Here is a 21,415-nt window from a genome sequence, read left to right on the forward strand (position 1 = left end):
CTCTGGTTCAAGGGCTCAGGACAGTGAAGCTGTAGGAGACTGTCTGACAGACTCTCTCTGAGAGACACTATATGCCCACAAGATGTGGGATCTGTACATTGCCCAAGGATCCCAATGTGGCCAATGGGGAGGGAAGGGCCTGGGTGGTGGGGGTGCCCAAGGAGGCTAGGTCCTCTGTACTGTGGCAACAGGTCATGGTGAGAGGCCAGGGAAATGACATTCTTCTGCTGTCAGAATCGTCACTGGGTAAGGGTAGCGCTGACTGGGTATTGGTAATACACGGCCCTGAGCCGAGGGCAATTCTGATTGCCATGATCTGCTCTTACCTGGGCCCTTGTACTGTGTGCTGATGATTGGGGTTCTTCCGTGACTGTGATGCTCTAGGGTACTGGAACTATTGCGGTACTATTGGCTCACTCGGTACCACAAGGGAGTGTCAGTGGTAAGTTGTCAGTATCAACAGTTGTGCACGTGTGGAGTGCTCTATAGATGGGAGCTTTGCCGCACCCAGGACCAATACTTTACTTGGTTCCGCTCATTGGCAGGTAGTGCAATGTTTGTCTTTCTCCTTAGGGGGCGGTACGGTGCCTCGGAGCCTGAGCTCCTGGCGTCGTTAGGTGGTGTAGCTGAGCTCATTGGGGCGACACCCTGATGCTTCTGAGTACCACGCTTTGGAGCTGCCAACGTATTATTCTTTACAGTGCCCAGAAGTGTGCTTGGGACTTTGTTTTTCTGCAAAGGCAAGGTCCCTGCCTCAGACAGTTTACTAACTCATTTTACATGTGATGTAGCAAGAGAATGACAAACCTAAAAAGGGATGGGCGAGAATAAAGGTTACCCTATCTCTACATTGTTGAGCAGAATACTTGCTGGAACTGCTTCTACTGTATCCAGACTTAAAAACAAAACCTACTTGACCTTTTCCAAGAAAATTCTAGTTTGGAAAACTGCTGGTGTTTTGACCCAACTTTGCTGTTTATCAGGAAGAATGCTAACTTATGTGACTTTCCAATAAATCAATATCGCTGCTCCCCAAAGAGGGCAGAGCCATGAATTTTTGTTCAGATACCAACCAAGTCTCCTTCCCACCATTTTTTATCATATGCTAAAATAGAGATAGCAGCGTCTCCATCATTCAGGAAAGCAGCAGCATAAACAATTAAGTTAAGCAACTTTAAATTTTCTTTTTTCTTGTAGCTTGGGGATCTGCAGCAGATATGTTATGATACATCCTTTTTGTGGAATGCTGTCATTTTTCTTTTCAGGGGAGGCTTTAGGGTATAGATTTATTTCTAAAAGAATGGAAGATATTCTAACATTTTATTTACAGCAAAACTAATTACAGGAAAACACTTTCTGTAGCTGGAGGATATCCTGAGGGATCCCACATAGGTTAGAAAGTTACTTGAGAAGGGAATGTTTTGAATCCAGGGGTTTTTGCCTGCTTTAAAGTTCTTTCTTTGCTCTGATGAATAGGAATAACTTTGTCCTGTATTTTCTTTAGGAAAAAGTGATTCTGTTTTTTCTTTGGATTTCAAGGGAGGGATCTTGGCAAACTTCAGACATATGCTTTAATAACTAATTTACACACATAATGCCAAACATTTCTTGTGAATCCTCTTCTTCCTGAAAGGAAAATACTTTTGCCTTCCTAAAAGATACTACAGGAGAAAGAAGATGATCATACATAGTGAGGTCAAACTAGATGATCTGGTGGTCCCTTCTGGACTTAAACTCTATGACTCAAAACCCTTCAGTGACTTGGTTTGCTTTGAGGGGCTATCGTCATCTGGAGAGATTATGAGAGGCCCATGAAAACAGCAATTTTTTCTTGATCTCCTAGAAACAGAGATTGCCTAGGATTTCTATCTTTTCCCTCCATGAGGTAAAGTCATTTTTTAAGCCCAAAACATTTATATTTTTAGTATTCTGATGTGGTTTTCTATGGATTGTGAACTGCTGAACAATGCAATAGCTAGGAAGGATGCTGGTAATAAGCTGTGTCTTGGAACCTGAGAATATGAGCTGCAAAGCAGGAAAGAAAGACCCTACCACTTTCTAAGTAAGCACATTTTGTCCACTAGATGGGGACACCTTGCTTACTTACTGTAAGGTAGACCAATAATCAAAAAAAGTCAGACAGGGCAGGTAAGGCCCAGTTACCACTAAAAATATCTCGGGTCATGGATTGGACTGTTTGGCTGACTACTGAAATCAGGCAGAGAGCCTGTGTGTCTGAGTTGAGGTCCAAACTGTAAATATTTAAATCACAAATTAAAAAGAATTAAGAGGAAAGAACATTTTTAAGTTGAATAATTACATGTTCTTTCTGGAATCCTGTAATTAAGGTGCACAAAAATACAAAATATAGAAAGTAGTATAAACCCCTAGATTCCTTCGCATATAAAGAATACAAATAATACTATGCAGCAAATTAAAGCATCACTGTAGTCATTAAAGGCGACGTGTTATGACAAGACATCAAGGTATGAGTAGTATATAGTTTTCCATACACATACACAACTACTTAAGGAGGATAAATAAAGGCTGCTCAATGGCATGGAATTAAATTGCTTCAGAAAAAGGCGGCAAAACAATTTTCAAGTACTAGTTAAAAGTTCACAGCTTCATTTGACATCAGAAAAGAAAATTAAACTGGCAGGTTTGAAGTAGTTCCATTTCTATTATCCTCTCAATAAAAAGCCAGTAACATTGTGGCTGAAGTACATGATACAACCATAGCAGAGTGTGCATCTTAGACATGCTCCACATTGTCACTAAAATCAGAATCAGCTCTCTTTGAAAAACATGACCCGCCATATACTGGTTTTAGAGCAAATATAAATGTATCAGACTATATTGAAGGGACAAATAATGAATTACTTAACATCAAGTGTAGTGGAAAATACTGTTTTCTTTCTGGTAGTTTGCTTTACTATATTCAAAGGCAACTGTATCTTCCAAATGGTTATACAAAGTTATCTATATACTGAATACGTACTGATGTATTTGATATATTACAGGAAAAATCTTACAGAATAACAGTAAAACTATAGATGAATGTGACTAATATACATTGAAATATTTTAGGTTGTATGAACTCATTTGGATTAGTCAATTTCTATATCGTATATACTTTTCTTTTTAATGAATTGTAAAGTCAGCCAATTTTTCCAAGTTTTATAAAAGAGTAGGATTTGTCAGCGAGATTAAATTATGAAAGTTCCCAAATCTAGTAGAATGAGTACCCTAGGTTCAAATCTACTAAGGAGAAAAATTCTGTTTTTTCTTTTATAAATATTTTGGGGAAGTTCAGTTCAAGGGTAGCTTTCAGCTTCCATAAAAATGCTACTTTTTTTTTTTTGTAAGGCTGACTAAGACACAAAGCAATCATCTGATTTGTCATAGATGTGGATTGGCAGGCATCAGGGTCTTTTCTGCTCTAACCACTTGATACCTGGGCTAGATTCACAAAGGAACTTAGGCATGGTGAGGCAGAGCATTACCACGCCTAACTTTTAGTCACCTAGAAAATCACTGGGATTCACAAAGCCGGAGTTTCTTAGGTATCTACGCTTCTTATATAATGAATGGGGAGAGATAGGCGCCTCAGAATGGGATTCACAAAGGCCAGCATGCTAGGCAGCTCCCCCTTAAACTAGCCAATGGGAGATGCCAAAGAGAGGGTGTATGTGAAGCCTTGCCCCTGTCTCAGAGATAGGAGCCCAAGTCTGGGCTCCAGAGAGATACCTCCCTCTGCACAGGATTCTCAGATGCAAACCTTCTCTTGGCATTAGGTGCCTATGGCATTGTGGCAAGAAGCCCTCATAACTTTTAGCCCAGTGGTTGGGTTACTTACATGGGATGTGGGAGACCCAGGTTCAAGTCCCCCTTCCATTTGAGAGGGAGAAGGGATTTGAACAGAGATCTGCCACCTCTCAGGTGAGTATACTAGCCGCTGTGCTATGGGATATTCTGATGTGGAGCTCCCTCAATCTCTTCTGTTGAAGCTGTTCCACTGTGAATAAATAATGAAAGAGTCACTGGGCTAGAGCTAGAGGAGGGAGAGAAAGTGAGCAAGCAAGCATGAAAATGACTCTAAAGCCTGGTGCTTAGAGCACTCACTTGGGAGGTGGGAGACCCAGGATCCAGTCCCTCTGCTCCAATCACTCATATTTATCCAAACTAGAACTTCAATCAGAGAGACTGAAGGGGCCCCCCCACACAAGAATAGCCCATAGCCCAGTAGCTAGGTACTCACCTGAGAGATGGAAGATCCCAGTTCAAATCTCTTTTCCTCTTCAGGTGGAAGAGGACCTTGAACCAGAGGTCTCTCACATCTCAGGCGAGTACCATAACTACTGGGCTAAAAGTTATGAGGGGGGTCCTCCTCTCCACAACCCTGTCCTGCAGCCTTTTAGCATAAGCTCGCCTACAAGGGTTCGATTCAGTAAGCAGGCTCTGATCATGGTTACTAGATCAGGCCCCACAGGCAAGTTGGATGGAAGACTGCCTATCTTCCCGATTTGTGAATCGCTCTGGGCTCAGGCATCCAGATGTCTGGCGGAGGGCTGTAGTGCACGTCAGAGGCAGAAACATAGGTACCTAGGGAACTAACTGCAAAAATTTAGGTATTGAACAAATTTAGGGGGGGTTCTGTGAATCCCAGTGGGGCCAGATTCTGGAATTCAGGTACCTCAAGTGGCAGTTAGGTGCCTAAGTTCCTTTGTGAAGCTACGCCTTGGCCTTCAAACACCACTTTGTCTTTGCTGAAGGTATCATCCCCTACACTTCTTAACCAAAATTGAATTTCTTTTGAAGCTGAACCCAGCACACATTTAATATAGTTAGTCAAAAAGAAAGAACTGAGCATTTGTGAAGGATCTAATTGAAGAAAATTGGAATAGTGGAATAGTTTGAATTCTCCTTACCGACAATATTAAATTTAAACATTTTAGATGGTAGAGGCCTTCCTGCATAAGTGTCTGCATTACTTTCATTCAACACGACTTGCAGTTTCAGTGTGTAGCTCCCAAGTTTGTGAATATTTTCTGGATAGGGTCAGATAAAAATAAAGTTAAAAAGAAAAATTTCCAAAATATAGATAAATTGAAGGTAATATTTTAAAGACAAACTCACCCATTTTTTTAAACCAGTAAGGCCATTTACCCCCATGTTGACTAATGTGAGAAATGATTTCCTTATTCCCAACAGGAGCTTGAACAGAAAAAGGGATCATTCAGCTACATAAATTTAGATTTGGTATCATAAAAAATATTTATTTTTCTAGGAACCAATTATACCTATTACAAATATCCACACACCATATTTTTAAATTTAAAAAAAGAGAGACAAGAGTTTGAATTCAATTGATCAACTTATCACATTGATCACAGGTAAACTTTGCTAAAGAACCTAACTCTCACACTGCCAAATTATTGCCACTGGAAGCATACATTTATGAGAAAGCAGTAACTATGGAAGCCCACTTTTATATCCCTCTAGTTATGCTGTGCCCCACACGGAGGTACTTCTAGTCTATATACTCAGTAGTGCTTTATTAACAACTGTGCTTTATAAGCCACTTTCACTAGTGACTTACTATTAAATAGATTAAAATAGGAGCAATTGGGTAGAAAAAACTAAAACCAATTAAAAGACAGTACAAAAACATTTATCCTCCCCTCTCCCAGATTGTCTCCTCTTTTTCTATAAAATCTTTGCCGTAGTAAGAGGGCACATCCAAAATATATTTTTTTAATTACCAAAGTTTTACATCTTCTAACTTAGTATCCAATACATACCAATGTAAATGTTGGTCATGTATCACTCATTCACACCTTCATCTCAGGAGGCTTGAATTTATTTTTATTATTCAAAAATTGATGAATTTATGACGGTAAATACAGAGTATAGATGTAGCTAAACTAAGCAATAAAAATCAGATAAAACAGAATAAATCAAGGAAGAAACAGGGGAGAAGGAGGGCTCATGGGAAGAAATAAAACCATCTCTCATTACAACATGCCATTATTTCATTCATCCTGTCTGAAATTAGATAGCACTTTTAATGTGGGTATTTCAAATTCTTACAAATTAGAATTATATTCTTTATTCACATGTTCTTGCACCAAACTACATACATGTTTTGAAATGGCTGCCGAAGGTGGCTTTGTCCTAAGTTTTTTTGTTCTTGTACACAATTTTTAAAACAGTGAGTTAAATAAATTTTACTAGTAATTAATCTTGGGAGATTGTGTAGAAAAATAAACCATTATGATTATTTTTTTTTGTCAGTCACCAACACTGAGAAATGTTCTCAAATAAATTCAGACTATCCTGTTGAAAAGTATCACCAGCTATTGCTAGCCTAAATTTGATCATTTAATTGTACTGCAAGATTAACACCCGAAAGAAAGCACTTCTGGCAAGTCAATTCACCTCTCTACCTCTAGTTCCCCATCTGTACAATGTGACTAACAATACTGTGCAGACACACTACTCTATCCTAGGCAAAGGAGAAGGTGATCCAGGGAGAGGCAGTACACACAGCTGCTGTAGCAAAAAGGAAGTGTCTGAATGGAAAAATGCTGGTCTCCAAAACCAGGACTGTGTTAAAAACCTCAAACTGGTAACATTTGTTCTATGATGGGAGACTGAAAAGTTTCTTGACTGATAATCTTCTTTTAGCAGCTTCTTTCCTCATTTGTAACAAATGGATAATGCCTCTCACCTGTGGAATTCAGATGTGTACATGACTGCTGCTTGGACTCTGAAGCTAACCTGTTCCCATCCCCGCCTTTCCCCTCAGACCACCAGAAGAGATTTTCCAAAAGCTATTTGAACTTTCCAATAATCTGTAATTAGCATTAAGATTTGAGAATATATTATCCAGCCTTAAGGTAAGTCTATATTTAAGTCTCCTTTCAGACCCAGGGAAAAGGGATCTACTTAAACTGGGGGACTAATATATCTGTCTTCTAACACTCTCCTGTATCCATCTGGCCTGACCCTGTCACACTACCTAGAAAGATAAATCACAGAGTTGTTGACGTCACTAGGCCTCACCCTAGGTAACTCGGGAGGGTGGAAGGCCACTAAGTGTCAATGAAGCCTTCCTGCACTAGGCCTAAGTGAACCAAACTCTATCCTTCCATGTTTAAACTCTAATCAACCTCAAAAGCCAGGTGCAATTGGAATATGTAAGCAACCAGTTATCTGTGTGCAACCCCCTGCTCAAGCGGTAATAATGAGGCCTGCATGTTTCTGGCTGAAGGGAAAAAGGACAAGATAACAGTTTAAAGAAGTTACTAACAAGCTAGGCTTATAGCTGCCAAGAATGACTTAACTATTACCAGGGATGGGAGGGGTAGAGGGAGGAAGGGGGGGAGAAAGGGAGGGCTAGAGGGGAAAGGGGGGAGGGTGAGGCTTAACTGCAAAATGTATAAAAGAAGAAAAACTGTTCCTGTTAATGTGCTTGATTTGAGACTTGCCTGTCTCCTTGCACCGCTTTGGGATCCCAAATAAACTTTGTTTGCTTCTCCCCCTGGTGTGTTTATTGGCGCGAAGCACACCGGGCAACGGACCCGCTGTTGCTTTGCCTCGGGCACTCTGTGCTGGCAACAGTTTTGGCGCCCAACGTGGGGCTCGAGGCTGAAATTTAGCCTTGCCCGGACCCCTCTCGGAGGTCGACAGATTGCGGTGACGACCGACGCCCAGCGCGCACCGGTGACTTTACCGGGGGCCTCGGCGAAGACGTGGTTTGGTCGACCCCGGAGGGCACAACGGTGCAACGCGCTCGAGTAGTGGAGAAGCAGCTGTGGGCGACGGTGGGGAACCGGACCCATGGATAGGGCGACGGTGCAGAACCGGACCCTTGGATAAGGTAGGAAAAGTCCAGTGGGGACTTTATCTGTCTTGACCTGGGGACGCCCAGTGTCTACCTGTTATGACCTGGGGACGCCCAGTGTCTCCCTACGGGGCAGGGACAGAGTATGGCAGGCAGGGCAAGGTGTACACCCTTGGAATGCATTCTGGTGAACTGGAAAGTGTTTGGATTGGATCCGTTGGTTAAAAGTAAACTGAAAAGGTTCTGTACAGTAGACTGGCCTCAATATCAGCTAGAGGACCAGGAAAGGTGGCCACCGAAAGGATCACTTAATTATAACACGATCCTTCAATTGCTTCTGTTTTGTCAGCAAACGGGTAAATGGAATGAACATATGTATGTACAGTTGTTTATGTTGTTAAGAGATAGGTTAGATATTTTGCAAAAGTGTAATTTGACTCCGACAGGTTCGGTAGTAGCTATTGTTAGTCCCCAGAACCCCCCAACAGCTGTAATGGCAGGTCCGGTGTCCCCTTCGGCTATCACACCCCCACCATATAAAGACAAGGTGTCTCAGCTCCCAGAGATTGCCCCCTCGGTGGAATTTTATCCGTTAATCACTGAGACCGTGGTGTCCAGACATGGCTCGGATAGGAATCAGGCCACTACTATGCAGGTTTACATCCATGTGCCTTTTAACCCGGTGGACCTAGCAGCCTTTAAGGCACAGGCAGGGGAATTCTCGACGAACCCAAGCAAGTTTATCTCGGTCTTTGAAGGGTGCCTGGCTAGCTGTAACCCTGACTGGGATGATTGTAATGTCCTTATGCGGACCCTGCTGTCTGAGGTGGAGCATAATCAGGTTGTGTCTAAAAAAAAGGAAAAGAGGCAAGCGAAAAGGATGGTCGCAGCAGTACAGGCTGGTGGCAAGAGAAAATTCCAGGAAGGTAGAAAAGGCCGGGGAATGAAAGGACATGGGCGTGGGCGCCCTGGCTCACAGGAAAGGCGTCTGGGTCGCAACCAGTGTGCCAGATGCCGGAAGGAGAGACATTGGAAAAATGAGTGCCCCGAAAGGGAAGGTACCCCTATGATGGCAGCGGAGGATCAAGAATAGGAGTGTCAGGGGAGACGGACTATCCTGCCCCTGGAACCCCGAGTAAACATGCGGGTGGGAGATCCGGACATAGACTTTTTAATAGACTCTGGAGCTGCACGAACTGCTGTAAACCAACCCCTGCAGCTGCCTGTGTCAGAGTCCCTCACTGTGGTGGGTGCCACAGGGAAAGGAACCAAGTGCCCAGTATATGCCCCAGCGGAATGTGCTTTGGGAAACAGAACTCTATCTCACAAACTGGTTTACCTCCCCAATTGTTCAACACTTCTACTAGGATGGGACCTGCTTTGTCACTTAGGAGCCACCCTGCATTTCACCCAAGATGAAATAACCCTCACTTTACCCCCAGAGAATGCCTGAATAATGACTCTTGCAACTGAGCCCTCAGCTTTGCAAGCCCCAGAGTGGAGCCAGTGGGAAGACAAAAGGAGAGTTAAAAAGCAGCTTTGCTGGACAGTGTTGGCCCAGGGATTTAAAAATTCCCCCACCCTTTTCGGCCAGGCCCTGGCCAAAGACTTGGAGGAGTGAGACAATGAGGACAGGGTCCTCCTCCTGCAATATGTGGATGACTTGTTAATTGCCGCTGTGGGTCTCACCCCTTGCCTTAAAGCCACTGTGAGCCTCCTGAACTTTGTTGGACTCCTCAAAAGTGGGTGTGCTCGTCCTGGTTTGTTGCTCCAAAGCTCTGTATAGAAGTTATTTTACTAGAAGAGTTCATAATGGCAATGTGTATGTGTTCATTGTTGAGAAAAAGTGTATGAGTGAAGAGTAGAAGTTTCCTTTGTAAGTTAAAAGAAGCCAAGAAGAAAAGAAGAAAAAAGAACAGAACGAGTTAACTGAGGAGAAAAATATAGCTAGCAAGCTCAGTCCAAAGATAAGACACTGGCCCAATCCAAGGACACTGCCCAGAGCTAAGACTTGGCCGACAGCCAAGAAAAGGGGGGGCCTGAATGGGCCCAAGCAACTATGAGATCTGCAAAACACTGTCAGGCATTAATGAAATGTGTTAGGTTTCTTTTCTCACAGAAAAAAGACGTGCTAACCAAAGACCCTAGCAGCCCTGCCATTCATTGAAACAAGGAAACTGAGTCTACGTAAAGTCCATCAACGAAAAACTGCTTTGGCTCCACACTGGAAAGGCCCTTTCCAAGTCCTGTTAACCACCAACACCGCTGTGAAGTACCAAGGACTGTCCACCTGGACCCAAGCTTCTCACTGTAAAAAGACCCCTCCACCTCGGGAGGACTCTCCGACTGATGATAAGCCTATTTAAAGACAGGGTGATGTGCTAGTAACCTCTCCCCTGTATGATGCTGAACAGGAAAAGAGAAGAAGGAACACTTGCTTCATTGGACCCACAAAGTCCAGGAATTCCTGACTACAAAAGACATTAAGAACTGACCCTGGTAAAGAAACAAAGAATTATACGCTGGCAGGGAGGCTCTTAGACCCCTGGCCTCCCAGGTACAGGCTGAATGTCTAGTCTGCCAAAAGAACAACCCTCGACCAGGAGTGTCAGTGCCACCAGCCACTCTGGAACCTACCCCAGGCCCAGGACTGGTTTGGCAAATAGACTTTACTGAGTTCCCCCTGACCCAAGGATTCAAATACCTTTTCATCTTGGTGGATCGATTCAGCGAATGGCCTGAAGCCTTCCCATGCCATAACAACACTGCCAAAACGGTGGCTCTAAAATTTGTCAAGGAAATCATTCCCCGCTTCGGCCTTCCCCAGTGGATGGAATCTGACAACGGAACACACTTCACATCCCAAGTTGTTCAGAAGATATCGGATGCCCTGCAAATCCCCTGGAAGCTCCACACTCCATGGCGACTGCAGGCCAGTGGAGTAGTGGAACGCACAAATCAGACACTTAAGCGGCACCTCTCAAAGGTGTGACAAGAGGCTTCCCTTAAGTGGCCTGATGCCTTACCCCTTGTTTTGCTCCACATGCGCTCTCTCCCAAAGGGCAGGTTAGGGCTCAGTCCCTTCGAGATTATGTTTAGAAGGGCATGGCCTATGAATGGTACACCGGTTCTGGCAGGGGAGTGAGAAATGGGGTGTGGCTTTTTATCTCAGTACATGTGCTCTCTGTCTGCTGTTCTCTGTTCTCTCCACAGGTATACCAGAGATTTGCAGCCTCTCCCGCTGGATGCCCCTGTCCATTCCTTGCAGCCAGGCAATTCCGTTCTCGTTCGGACCTGGAAGGACAAGCCTCTCCAAGAGAAGTGGAAGGGACCCCACACCGTCCTGCTGGTCTCCCACACAGCAGCAAAGGTCAAGGGACACAAAAACTGGATTCATCACTCCTGTCTGAAGGCAGTGCCTGCTCCTGAACGGTGGACCGTCCAGCCTACGGAAAAAGACTACCAGCGACGACCTGAGACTTAAACTGTTATGCAAAAAACAATAAGGCCTGCTGGGAATGCCCTGGGGTCTCTTTGGACAGTCGCAGCACACTCCCCGTGAAAACTCTAAGCGTTGGTTGTGTTTACTCTCACAGGGCCGGCCTAACCTGGTGGCCTGGTCTTTTTGTTTTTAATCTGCCTACTATTGGTAATTGATATTTTGTGGGTATTTGAGGAATTGTAATTGTTAGACCTTAGGGTCACCTGCCCAGCATGAGTTCAGGTCCAGGGTCTGCCACAGTGGTACTCTTTGCCATAGGGACACTCCTTTCGTTACCTCCCTTTCCCCCCAGGCACATGTGAAATGGAAAGGGATCCCTACTAACTTGGAAACAAACACATATAAGTCCTTAAAGGTTTGCTTTGCCCAAGAATTTAACCTCTCTAACTGCTAAGTATGCTCCCAAATCCCGCACCACGCAGCAGGGTTACCCTGGAGGGTGGTCCCCCAAAATTGGTCAAATATCTACTGGAGATAGTTCAGTAAGAAAAAAAATACCTCGGGTACCCCCTTGTCACAAAACTGTACCATTGAATCCCAGTATGCATTAAGAGACAACCCCTGGCTGCCCCAGGCAGCGTAAATCTTTGTATGCCACCTCAGAGCCCATTAAAGAAGAAGCTTATGTCCTGGAAAACTCACAGGACATTAACAAGCATGTCCTGTCGGCCAAACAGGCTTTCGAGCAGTGAAAGGCCCAGGAAAGGGAACCCACGGTTTTCGATTCCCTTTGAAGTTGGTTGCCCAACCTAGGAGGACTGGGGGGTAGCCTTGTGCGTCTCCTCCTCACCGGTGTAGTATTGTGCCTGGTCACCCTCCTCCTAATTGCTTGTTTTAAAATGCTCCTCCGTAAGCTTTGTGCCCCCCGTTCCTCAAAAATCCCGGCATATCCTCTCATTGAAAACCCCAGCTTCATAGCACTTAATCATATCTTGTCCACAGAATATGAGAAAACTCAGCCAAAAGCTTGTTGAGTATTCTCAAAGGAGGGAGTTGTTGACGTCACTAGGCCTCACCCTAGGTAACTCGGGAGGGTGGAAGGCCACTAAGTGTCAATGAAGCCTTCCTGCACTAGGCCTAAGTGAACCAAACTCTATCCTTCCATGTTTAAACTCTAATCAACCTCAAAAGCCAGGTGCAATTGGAATATGTAAGCAACCAGTTATCTGTGTGCAACCCCCTGCTCAAGCGGTAATAATGAGGCCTGCATGTTTCTGGCTGAAGAGAAAAAGGACAAGATAACAGTTTAAAGAAGTTACTAACAAGCTAGGCTTATAGCTGCCAAGAATGACTTAACTATTACCAGGGATGGGAGGGGTAGAGGGAAGAAGGGGGGGAGAAAGGGAGGGCTAGAGGGGAAAGGGGGGAGAGTAAGGCTTAACTGCAAAATGTATAAAAAAAGAAAAACTGTTCCTGTTAATGTGCTTGATTTGAGACTTGCCTGTCTCCTTGCACCGCTTTGGGATCCCAAATAAACTTTGTTTGCTTCTCCCCCTGGTGTGTTTATTGGCGCGAAGCACACCGGGCAACGGACCCGCTGTTGCTTTGCCTCGGGCACTCTGTGCTGGCAACAGAGTGTACAAAGACAGACAGGTGTGCCATCCTGAAGCCACAAGCAGTAAGAAAAAACTGGAGAACAGTTGTTGCCACTGCCCCACCATTTATGCTACCTTACTCTCTGCTACATGGCACTGGACGGTGTGCAGACACTGCTACGCAAAAGATTCCAATCTCAGACACAGGGTGTAAAATCTGAGGCTTTTTTTTTTTTTTTTGCAGCCACATTAGGACAGCAGCAGCCATGAGCCAAGAAGCAGAAAGTCACATCCCCACATTCTATCTAATTTACATTAAAATAATGTAATATTGGACTGTAAAGAAGGAGATCCTGTCCTAATAGTAGCCACCATCACCAGATAAAGAAACAGATCTTAAGATGTTTAAAGAAAACTTTGTTTGATAGCATTCTGTCTGGCAAAGAATCACTTATCAAGAGTTGTGGCTGTGAAATCTCTACTTCTTTATTGTTTTGCATTTATGGTCCCTACTTCTCTACTGTTTATCTGTCTGGTTCTTTGATTAGTTATGCAACAGACAGAAACAATTTTAAAGATTTAAATCAACTAAGGTCATGGGGTATGGTTGTGTAAAGAATTGTTTCACAATATATTAGGATTGGTCAAAGAATTTTTTTGTAATACTTTAGTAAAATGATTGGTTAAGGTACAGCTAAGGAGGACTCAAGTTTCACCATATAAACTGGAGTCCAAAAGGAAGTTCTTTGGAACCAACTCCAGGGCACAGTTCTAAGATCAGAGCTGTCAGACCTCAACACTGCCAACTATATCATGCAGAAACTGTAGTCCCTGGACGACATGATCCTGACTGGCTAGCAGGAAAAGTTCGCCTGCCTTATTAGAAGTGGTGAGCATTGTATGCTTAGTGTGTGCATTCTGTTTTGCTGATTGTTAATAAACAGAGGTTAAGGCTGTTACTGTGTAAGACTTTCACTGGTAAAGACCCTCCAAACTCAGAGTGTAAGATTACGCCCTGAGCCCAAGGAAGGGTGAGGATGGGTTACGACCTGAGCCCATGGAAAGTTAAAGGTGGATGCCCTAGAATGTGGGGCTACGCCTTGAGCCCTAGGAACTGTGTAGATGTGGGTGCCCCTAGAGTGTGCAGATAACACAGGGCACATACACATCAGAAATGGAATACATGTGGACAATCACTAGAAGAATCACCTGAAAGATGCCTGCTTGCTTTCCCAGGTTGGCTCCCACCCATTTGAGTAACTCCACGGTACCATTTGGGGCTTTATTCAGTAAGCCAGGAGCCATTTTGAACATGGGAAGACAAGGGAAGCCAGCACCTTGTGCTTTTGTGGAAGGGCCTGACTGAGTGAAAGCCAAGCATCGATGGGAAAAAGAATGACTGGTGAGAGAAACCATCTTGAATAAAGCCTGTATCTTGCTAGATTACGTTTCAGAATTTTAGACATGTGTTTTCACTTTTATTTGCTTGTAAAACTTTCTAATTTTATTTCTTTTACTTAGCCTCACTTAACCTAGGTCCTATTGTTAATAAATTTATTTTACTATAAAGCAACTCAATGCTGTGTTTAAGGAGAAGGGTATATTTACCCCACTTAAGTTAATAAGCTGTGATGTGGTTTTATCTTTATAAAAGAGCAACAAAATTTTTTATTGCTCTGAGCTGCCCAGGAGAGGGCTGGAAACTTCAGGGCATGTGATTTTGGGGAAATTTGGGACTGGGAGTGCGCTGGGATCATCTTGCTGGTTGTAACCAGGGCTGGTGCAAGCCAGAGTGCCACTGGTGTGTTGCTGGCCAGCTGCTGGGGTCGGAGCTGCTGGACCAGGGCTGCAGCTATATACAGATTGTGGGCAACCCAGGTTGGCAGCTACAGGAGCAAAGCATTGTTAGGCACTCAGGGTTACAGGGCAGACAGTAACACAATCCCTCACTGGTCTGGATGACCCCGCCCCTCTGCTTCTCCCCCCGCTCCGACCAGACCATGACAGAGTCTTATAGACAACAGCCTCCTTTACTACACAACTCTGATTCATCTGTTCACTGAATGAGGCAATGGTCCTGTGGGAAAAACAATATGTGATCATGTGATGAAAGACTACATGCATACTCACAAGGGGGCCAAATTAAGGTTGTACAGACATTTCCTAATTTTTCAGGGCTTGATTTTGCAACCACTACATGCATCCCACGAAAGCTCATGCTCCAATACGTCTGTTAATCTATAAGGTGCCACAGGACTCTTTGCTGCTTTTACCAACCCTAATAATGTTTATTTAATGTAGTTTGTGTGTTATTTCGTAGGTTTCAAAAAAAAGGCAAAATTGGAAAAAAACCTAAATTCCATCATGTGGCATCACACTGACAGCCATGTGGGTTATTAGCACGGTTGGAACCCTTAGATTCACTGCACAGACCTCTGCCACTTGTGTTATTGAGAGCAGTAGTAGGTAGTCATCCTGTATGTGAACCAGCACTAAAGGGGATAAGACAGACAATTTTGACAGTGTATTTCAGACACTTGCTAACAGCAGAAGAATTGAGAGACTCCGGCACTTTGGGTTTGATTACAGGCCTTGGAAAAACCATGCTGTAGAGAGCCCAGACTCTTCTGTCCATTCTCCCCCACACTTGGCTCCTTTCTGCCCGATACCCTCCCAACTATCCCTGTCCCAGTCCTTCTCTACCCCACTCCCAGATCCTTGTGCCCCAGTCCCAGTCTCCACTTCCCATTCCAGTTTCACTCTCCTTGCCCAGCCAGCCCCAGTTTCCCCCTTCTCAGCTCCTCATCCAATTTGTCTCTCCCCACTCATCCTCCTTTCCCTTGCCCAAGTTCCCCCTGCCCAATGTCTCCCCATTCCAGTCTCCCTCCCAGGCTCCTCCTCTAATCTCAGTGCATCACATACCCCCAGCTCCTTGTCCCAGTGTTCCCCCAGTTCCTGATTCAACCTCAGTCTCTGTCCCACCCCACCCCATTTCCCTTCAGAGCTCACACTCCCAGTTCCACTCTCCCCAATTCCCTGCCAGCCTCCAGTCCCAGTCTCCTGCACCTTCAACCAGCTCTATTCCCCAATGCATTCGAATCAGGCAGCTTCCTCTTCCATGCTGATTGGGCACCAGTAGGGGGGGGTTTGCTGAGAACACAGAGTTTCTTTGCTCTTAGCTTCCGTGCTCAGCCCACAGCACCCCTGGGCCCAGAGCCATAATTGCAAGGAAAGTTCTGCTCTGCCCCCTACAGCCCTGGGCTGGAGCATGCTTCAGGGAATTTAGCTGCAAAGCTCTAGTAAGCCTGAGTTTGTGCAAACTGAAATTTTTCAAAGGCTTATAACTTGGCCAAATTCAGGTGGATTTTCCTGGGGAAAATTTTTACTGGGAAGTGTCATGCAACCTTAACAACATGTGATGCTACAAGCCCCTCATATAATACCACTGCTCACACATTCTGTACCAGTCCCATCTTCATAACAGTGGGACAATCTCCCTTACCAGCAATCCATCTCCTGATTATTGAAACTTAAGACTTACTCATAGCTACTACAGCCTATTTTTTTTTGCCAGTTTCTGTCTAAATTCATTGTGTGACTGTTCCCCAGGTTTCAGTGCTCCAAGACCTCTAGAGTCACTATGCTGCCTCAGAACATTGCTCCAACACATTTTTTTGTGCAGTTCTTTCTGGTACCTCAAAAACTTTGCCCAGTGCTTTAAAATACTTCTTGTGACAGTGCCACTCCTGCATCAATACCCTGGTGCTCTGGGTTTTAGCACATTTTGCCTCAGCATACTGTCCCACTCAGTGTGGAGCACACTTGTGCCTTGGCAAATACCACCTTGAGACTACTTCACCTCAATGGACTATTTGTCAGTGCTTTGAAGAAATTATTGAAGCATAAATTTAAGCTAAGACTAGAAAATGCAGGTATCAGTGCAGATGCTGCTTGCAGAGTGCTGAATATACTACTCCTGGGAGAATTCTGCACCACTGCATACACGCAGAATTCATGTGCCACGCAGAATTATTTTTTCCTCAGCAGAAAATACATTCTGCTGAGAAGTGCTGTAGTTACACCTTTTGCCCACCAGGAGCTGCTGGGGCACCAGAACAGAGAGTAGCCGCTCAAGGTGGGAGCATCTTAGCTGTCGACAGGGAAGAGAAGAGACTACATTCCTCACAGTACCCTGCCCGGGAGGCCACGTCAGAAGGCACGGGATATGAGGGGACAGATAGTGTAGGGCACATGGGGCTGCTTGGGGGGGAGGAGTCACAGACCAGGGTTCAGAAGGAAAAGTGGGGGGGGAGGGCAGACTGGGGCGGGGGCTGAATGGGAGTGGGGGTACAGGGACACATGGAGACAGGGGCAGATGTGCCTGACTGAATGAGGGAGGCTAGCATTAGCCAGGGTTTGCATGGGGGAGGCTCCCTAATAATCCCCCCTAAAAAAAACTTGTTCCATACTTCTCTCACCCACACCCAACAACCTCTACGTTCACACCTAGGCTCCTTCCCAGAAATTACTTCTCTCTCCCTCAGCTCCTCCATTACCCCTGACTCCCGCAAGCTTTTGCACTGCTTCTGAGGGGTGCAGAAAATGTGTGTCTGTATTATAGTTTAAATGAATTATTACTCAAAGTTCTGTATTAATATGCCTAGCAATGAATCTATTTGTCAAAAAACATTTCCTGAATCTTTTTTGTTGTCTGTATTGTTACAGACATACTTGCTGACAGCTATTTTGAAATACATTAACAAAATAATTGAGACTTGTGTGATTATATTGCGTTATTTTGACAAAATATGTAGAATTTTGCAGAATTTTTAATTCTGAAGGGCAGAATTCCCCCAGGAGTAATATATTCAAAAAGAGAAGTTCAGTGGGAAAACTTCACCTAAACACCACCGAGCATAGTAATTCCATAGTCTAGAAATGGAACAAATGTTGGGTCTATGAAGATCTTGACAAGGCATCAATGCTAAGATTTGTGGCAATAAACTCTGGCTCTTCTGTTGAGACTGAGTCTCTGATAGAAAGGCCTAGAATGGAAGCAAGAAATGGAGGCCTTTCCCACCACTGTAAAAGCCCTCGTGATTCCAGGCAGCATGGCTGAGAAAGAATATCAGACCTAAGCTCTGGAGGTGTAGAGACGGACAGTGAGACTGGAAACCAATAAGCGCTCTGGAATCTGTCCTGTCTTCATGGTCCTCTATGAGGAACATTCAGTATCTACTTTGAGGCAAGCCTTAGCCCAGGTGGGGCACTGTGTTACCAGACAATTAAGTTATTTGTGCACGATTGTGAATGTGCAGAGAATTACAGAAAGTCTCCATCTTCATCCTGAAGCCACTGCAGCTCATCCCAGAACTCCAGGACAACTCAGTCTGTGGTCAATGTCTGGACCCAGAAGAGGTGCTCCACCTGGTGCATTTAATCTGAAATCCATATCACGCCCACATAGATAATGGAGGATTTAAAGAGCCATACTTAAAATATCAGGGCATTAAACATTTGGCATGATGGCATCTGTCTGTTCCTTAAAATGTATAGCTTACCTAGTTTTGGAGAATCATTGAGCAGTTCTGACAGGATTTTGTCCTTATCTTAAATTTATATGGGGGTATCAAATTCTAAACTAGCTATATATAGACAACTTGCTTTATTAGTCTACAAAGAAATGATTTGTTAATCTTTCAAGGTTGTGTACTTACAGTGCAAAATAACCTTTAGTTCAACAAGCAGTTTCTTTGACCCTCCATGGCTTGTACCTGGAAGTTTTTGCATTGCCTCTCCTTTCTTATTCAATATTTCAATTCTTAATGCTCCTGTATAAAAGGGTACAAAAAAGTGACTAATTTTTAAAACAAGCAATGTACCAAATTTGTTTGTTCTTGTTCCCGAGAGGTTTTCTTTTAAAGTTATAATGAATAATATGCAAAAAAAACCCAACAAAAAACCCCCACAAACATTAAATTAAAATAGTACCTGGAAAGAAACATACCTATTGGTGTACCAGCAAGCTTGATCTCATTTGGTAACAGCTCATCTCCTTCAGGCCATGTTACTGACAATCTATCAGGAAGTCTAACAAAGAAACAAGATTTTTTTTTCTGTAAGTAAGAAACAGTACACTTGATTTTTAGTAGAAGTTTATACATAAGCACATTTAGAAAGCAGGTTTTTGAAAGTAATTCCCTCCATTTCTTATTTTCATGCTATGCTCAGAATTCAACTGCTGTAGTAGAAACAAAAATTTCTGATGAGATTATCAGGAGTAATGGAGCTACAATTTACATATTAGTGATTTTAATGATTGTGGAAGAAATACAAAAACCTAGAGAGTAGGGTCTTAGCAAGTAAAAAAGAGACCTTACCTTGCCATTTCATCTTCAATGTATTTTTTAACAACTTTTTCAGACATTGCTCTGTCAAGTTTTGAGATTGGAATAATTTTTATTTCATCATACAATGCTTGAGGTTCCTGAATAAATTAAATTCAATTATCAATATCTATGCTGTAACATGCAAAGAGTAGAATTATCACTTTATATAAAAGGATCAGCAAATTAGATATAGATACAGATATAATGCAATATCCTAAATAAGATTATGTGGAGATCCTGTAGATGATAGATTATGCTAAAAAAATCATCTGAGGGCAGTGATACCATACAGTTACTCACAACTATACAATAGTGTAATAATTGAAGTATACAATTTCTATTGTGATTGGCTGTTGCCTTTAGAACATCCATATGCTCGCAATGAACATGAATGTCTCAGCTTCTCAGGATTTCCCTCATATTAAATAGTCTTTAACCTAACTACATTTCAAACACTTATCAGACAATACTTTAGATTGCTAATTTATGTTTACAATAGTTGCATGATAGGCTAACAAACATCTCAATCTGCATTTATTTAGATCAGTGCATGACCCAAATTGCCCCCCGTAACCTAGGCACAGCTGTCCCCTGACTATGTAAAGGGGAGGGGGTAGGTCTATTATACATAAACTCACCCCATCCCTGCTCGGGGAAAAAAGCCACACAGGGAATCTATTGTAAAGATAACGTATTATTTACTATAATGTAACAGGTTTTTTTTTGAAGATTCTCTCCTCACAATGGTGGTGGGGAATTCTACTCCATATAACAATCAAATGATGGGGTAGAAACTCCACAAGGGGAATCTTGTGAGGTTCCACTGCCCTTTCAAGGTTTTTGCATGCAGGGGCATCAACTGAGTGCTGGTTATTGTAACAAAAAACACCCTTCAAGTTATCTGGTTTTAAAGTCTTTCTGTATATTTGTATTCAACTTAACTAAATATACACATTTTACACTTTAACTATAGCGCACAAATAACAGACTCAGTGCTAAAACACACACACACACACACACACACACTATAATCATGCTATGCTAGGGATAAGAATGGAAAAATTTTACCCATTGCTAGCAGAAAGGGAATTATCGAGTAAGAAATTTTCCATTCTGCAGCCCAGTGTCTTCCAGAAGTCTGATGTGTATGGGAAGCAACACTGAGTGAACAGGAGTAGGGAGGGATACAAAAGTGAACATAAGAAATAGGAAAGACACACACACCCCCTTTTGAACTACTCAAATGGCCAGGTTATGACTGGACCATTGCCTGCAGTACCATCCTGCCAAAGGAGGTCTCTGCAGAGACTGAAAGTCCATCTTCTAGCATCCAATCGAGGTGTTAGTCAATGATCATGTAGCTGCTCTGCAGATCTCTGGGGTGGAAGGGCAAACTCATTTGGCCGATGAGGTTACCACAGATCTTACAGAATGCACCTTGATTCCTTTTGGAACAGATGCACCGAATGGCTTTTATGTCTCAACAATGCATAGTAAGATAGATCTAGTAAAGGAGAGCCTGGATTCTCTAGGCCCTTGGCACCTCAAAATAAAAGAAAAGAGGAAGTTACTCACCTTTTGCAGTAACGAGGGTTCTTCGAGATGTGTCCCCGCGTGGGCGCGCCACTTTAGGTGTCGGTGCGTCCCTGTGCCACAGATCGGAGATTTTCGGTAGCAGTGCTCCGTCAGGGCGTGTGCGCGTAGTAGTTGTCTCGCGATGCCGTTGGTGCCTCATGTAGCACACGCATGACCTGACCCGTTCAGTTCCTGCTCCACCACAGAGCTCGAGGCATGAACTCCAAAATAGAGGGGAGGAGGGTGGTTAGTGGAGCACCCACAGGGGCACACATCTTAAAGAACTCTCATTACTGCACAAGGTGAGTAACTTTCTTTTCTTCTTTGAGTAGTGTCCCTGTGGGTGCTCCACTTTAGGTGACTGTAGAGCAGTGCTCCACCGTGGACGGTAGGGGCTTCGGAGTTGTGTATGTTGATGCAGAGAGCACGGTAAGGCCTAATATAGTATCTGACTTACAGGATTGGGTGATAGCATAGTGTTTTGCAAAGATGTGCTCTGAGGCCCATATGACAGGCCTGCATATGTCTATCAGAGGGACATTGTTCAGGAAGACTATAGACGTAG

General features: G+C 43.7%; 1 protein-coding gene and 1 long non-coding RNA gene across 4 annotated transcripts in view; one reads left to right on the forward strand and one right to left on the reverse strand.

Moving 5' to 3' along the window:
* SMCHD1 (structural maintenance of chromosomes flexible hinge domain containing 1) overlaps window positions 1-21,415 on the reverse strand; it is a 168,956-nt gene that overhangs the window by 97,155 nt on the left and 50,386 nt on the right. For all 3 annotated transcript variants that reach the window (XR_010598829.1, XR_010598828.1, XM_005310383.4), the window contains exons 15-19: window positions 19,267-19,373; window positions 18,894-18,976; window positions 18,604-18,717; window positions 5,140-5,217; window positions 4,932-5,051 (exon numbers count right to left, since the gene is read on the reverse strand). Coding sequence is in view for 1 of the 3 variants with exons in the window: in XM_005310383.4 (XP_005310440.2) it covers window positions 4,932-5,051; window positions 5,140-5,217; window positions 18,604-18,717; window positions 18,894-18,976; window positions 19,267-19,373 (502 nt within the window). In the remaining 2 variants the exon portion in view is untranslated. The remainder of the gene's footprint in view (window positions 1-4,931; window positions 5,052-5,139; window positions 5,218-18,603; window positions 18,718-18,893; window positions 18,977-19,266; window positions 19,374-21,415) is intronic.
* LOC135981694 (uncharacterized) lies at window positions 7,474-12,842 on the forward strand. The gene is made up of 2 exons (XR_010598830.1): window positions 7,474-7,885; window positions 11,063-12,842. It is a non-coding gene; the product is annotated as an uncharacterized LOC135981694 (long non-coding RNA).

Source organism: Chrysemys picta, chromosome 2 (genome assembly GCF_011386835.1).
Source record: "Chrysemys picta bellii isolate R12L10 chromosome 2, ASM1138683v2, whole genome shotgun sequence".
Taxonomy (NCBI): Eukaryota; Metazoa; Chordata; order Testudines; family Emydidae; genus Chrysemys; species Chrysemys picta.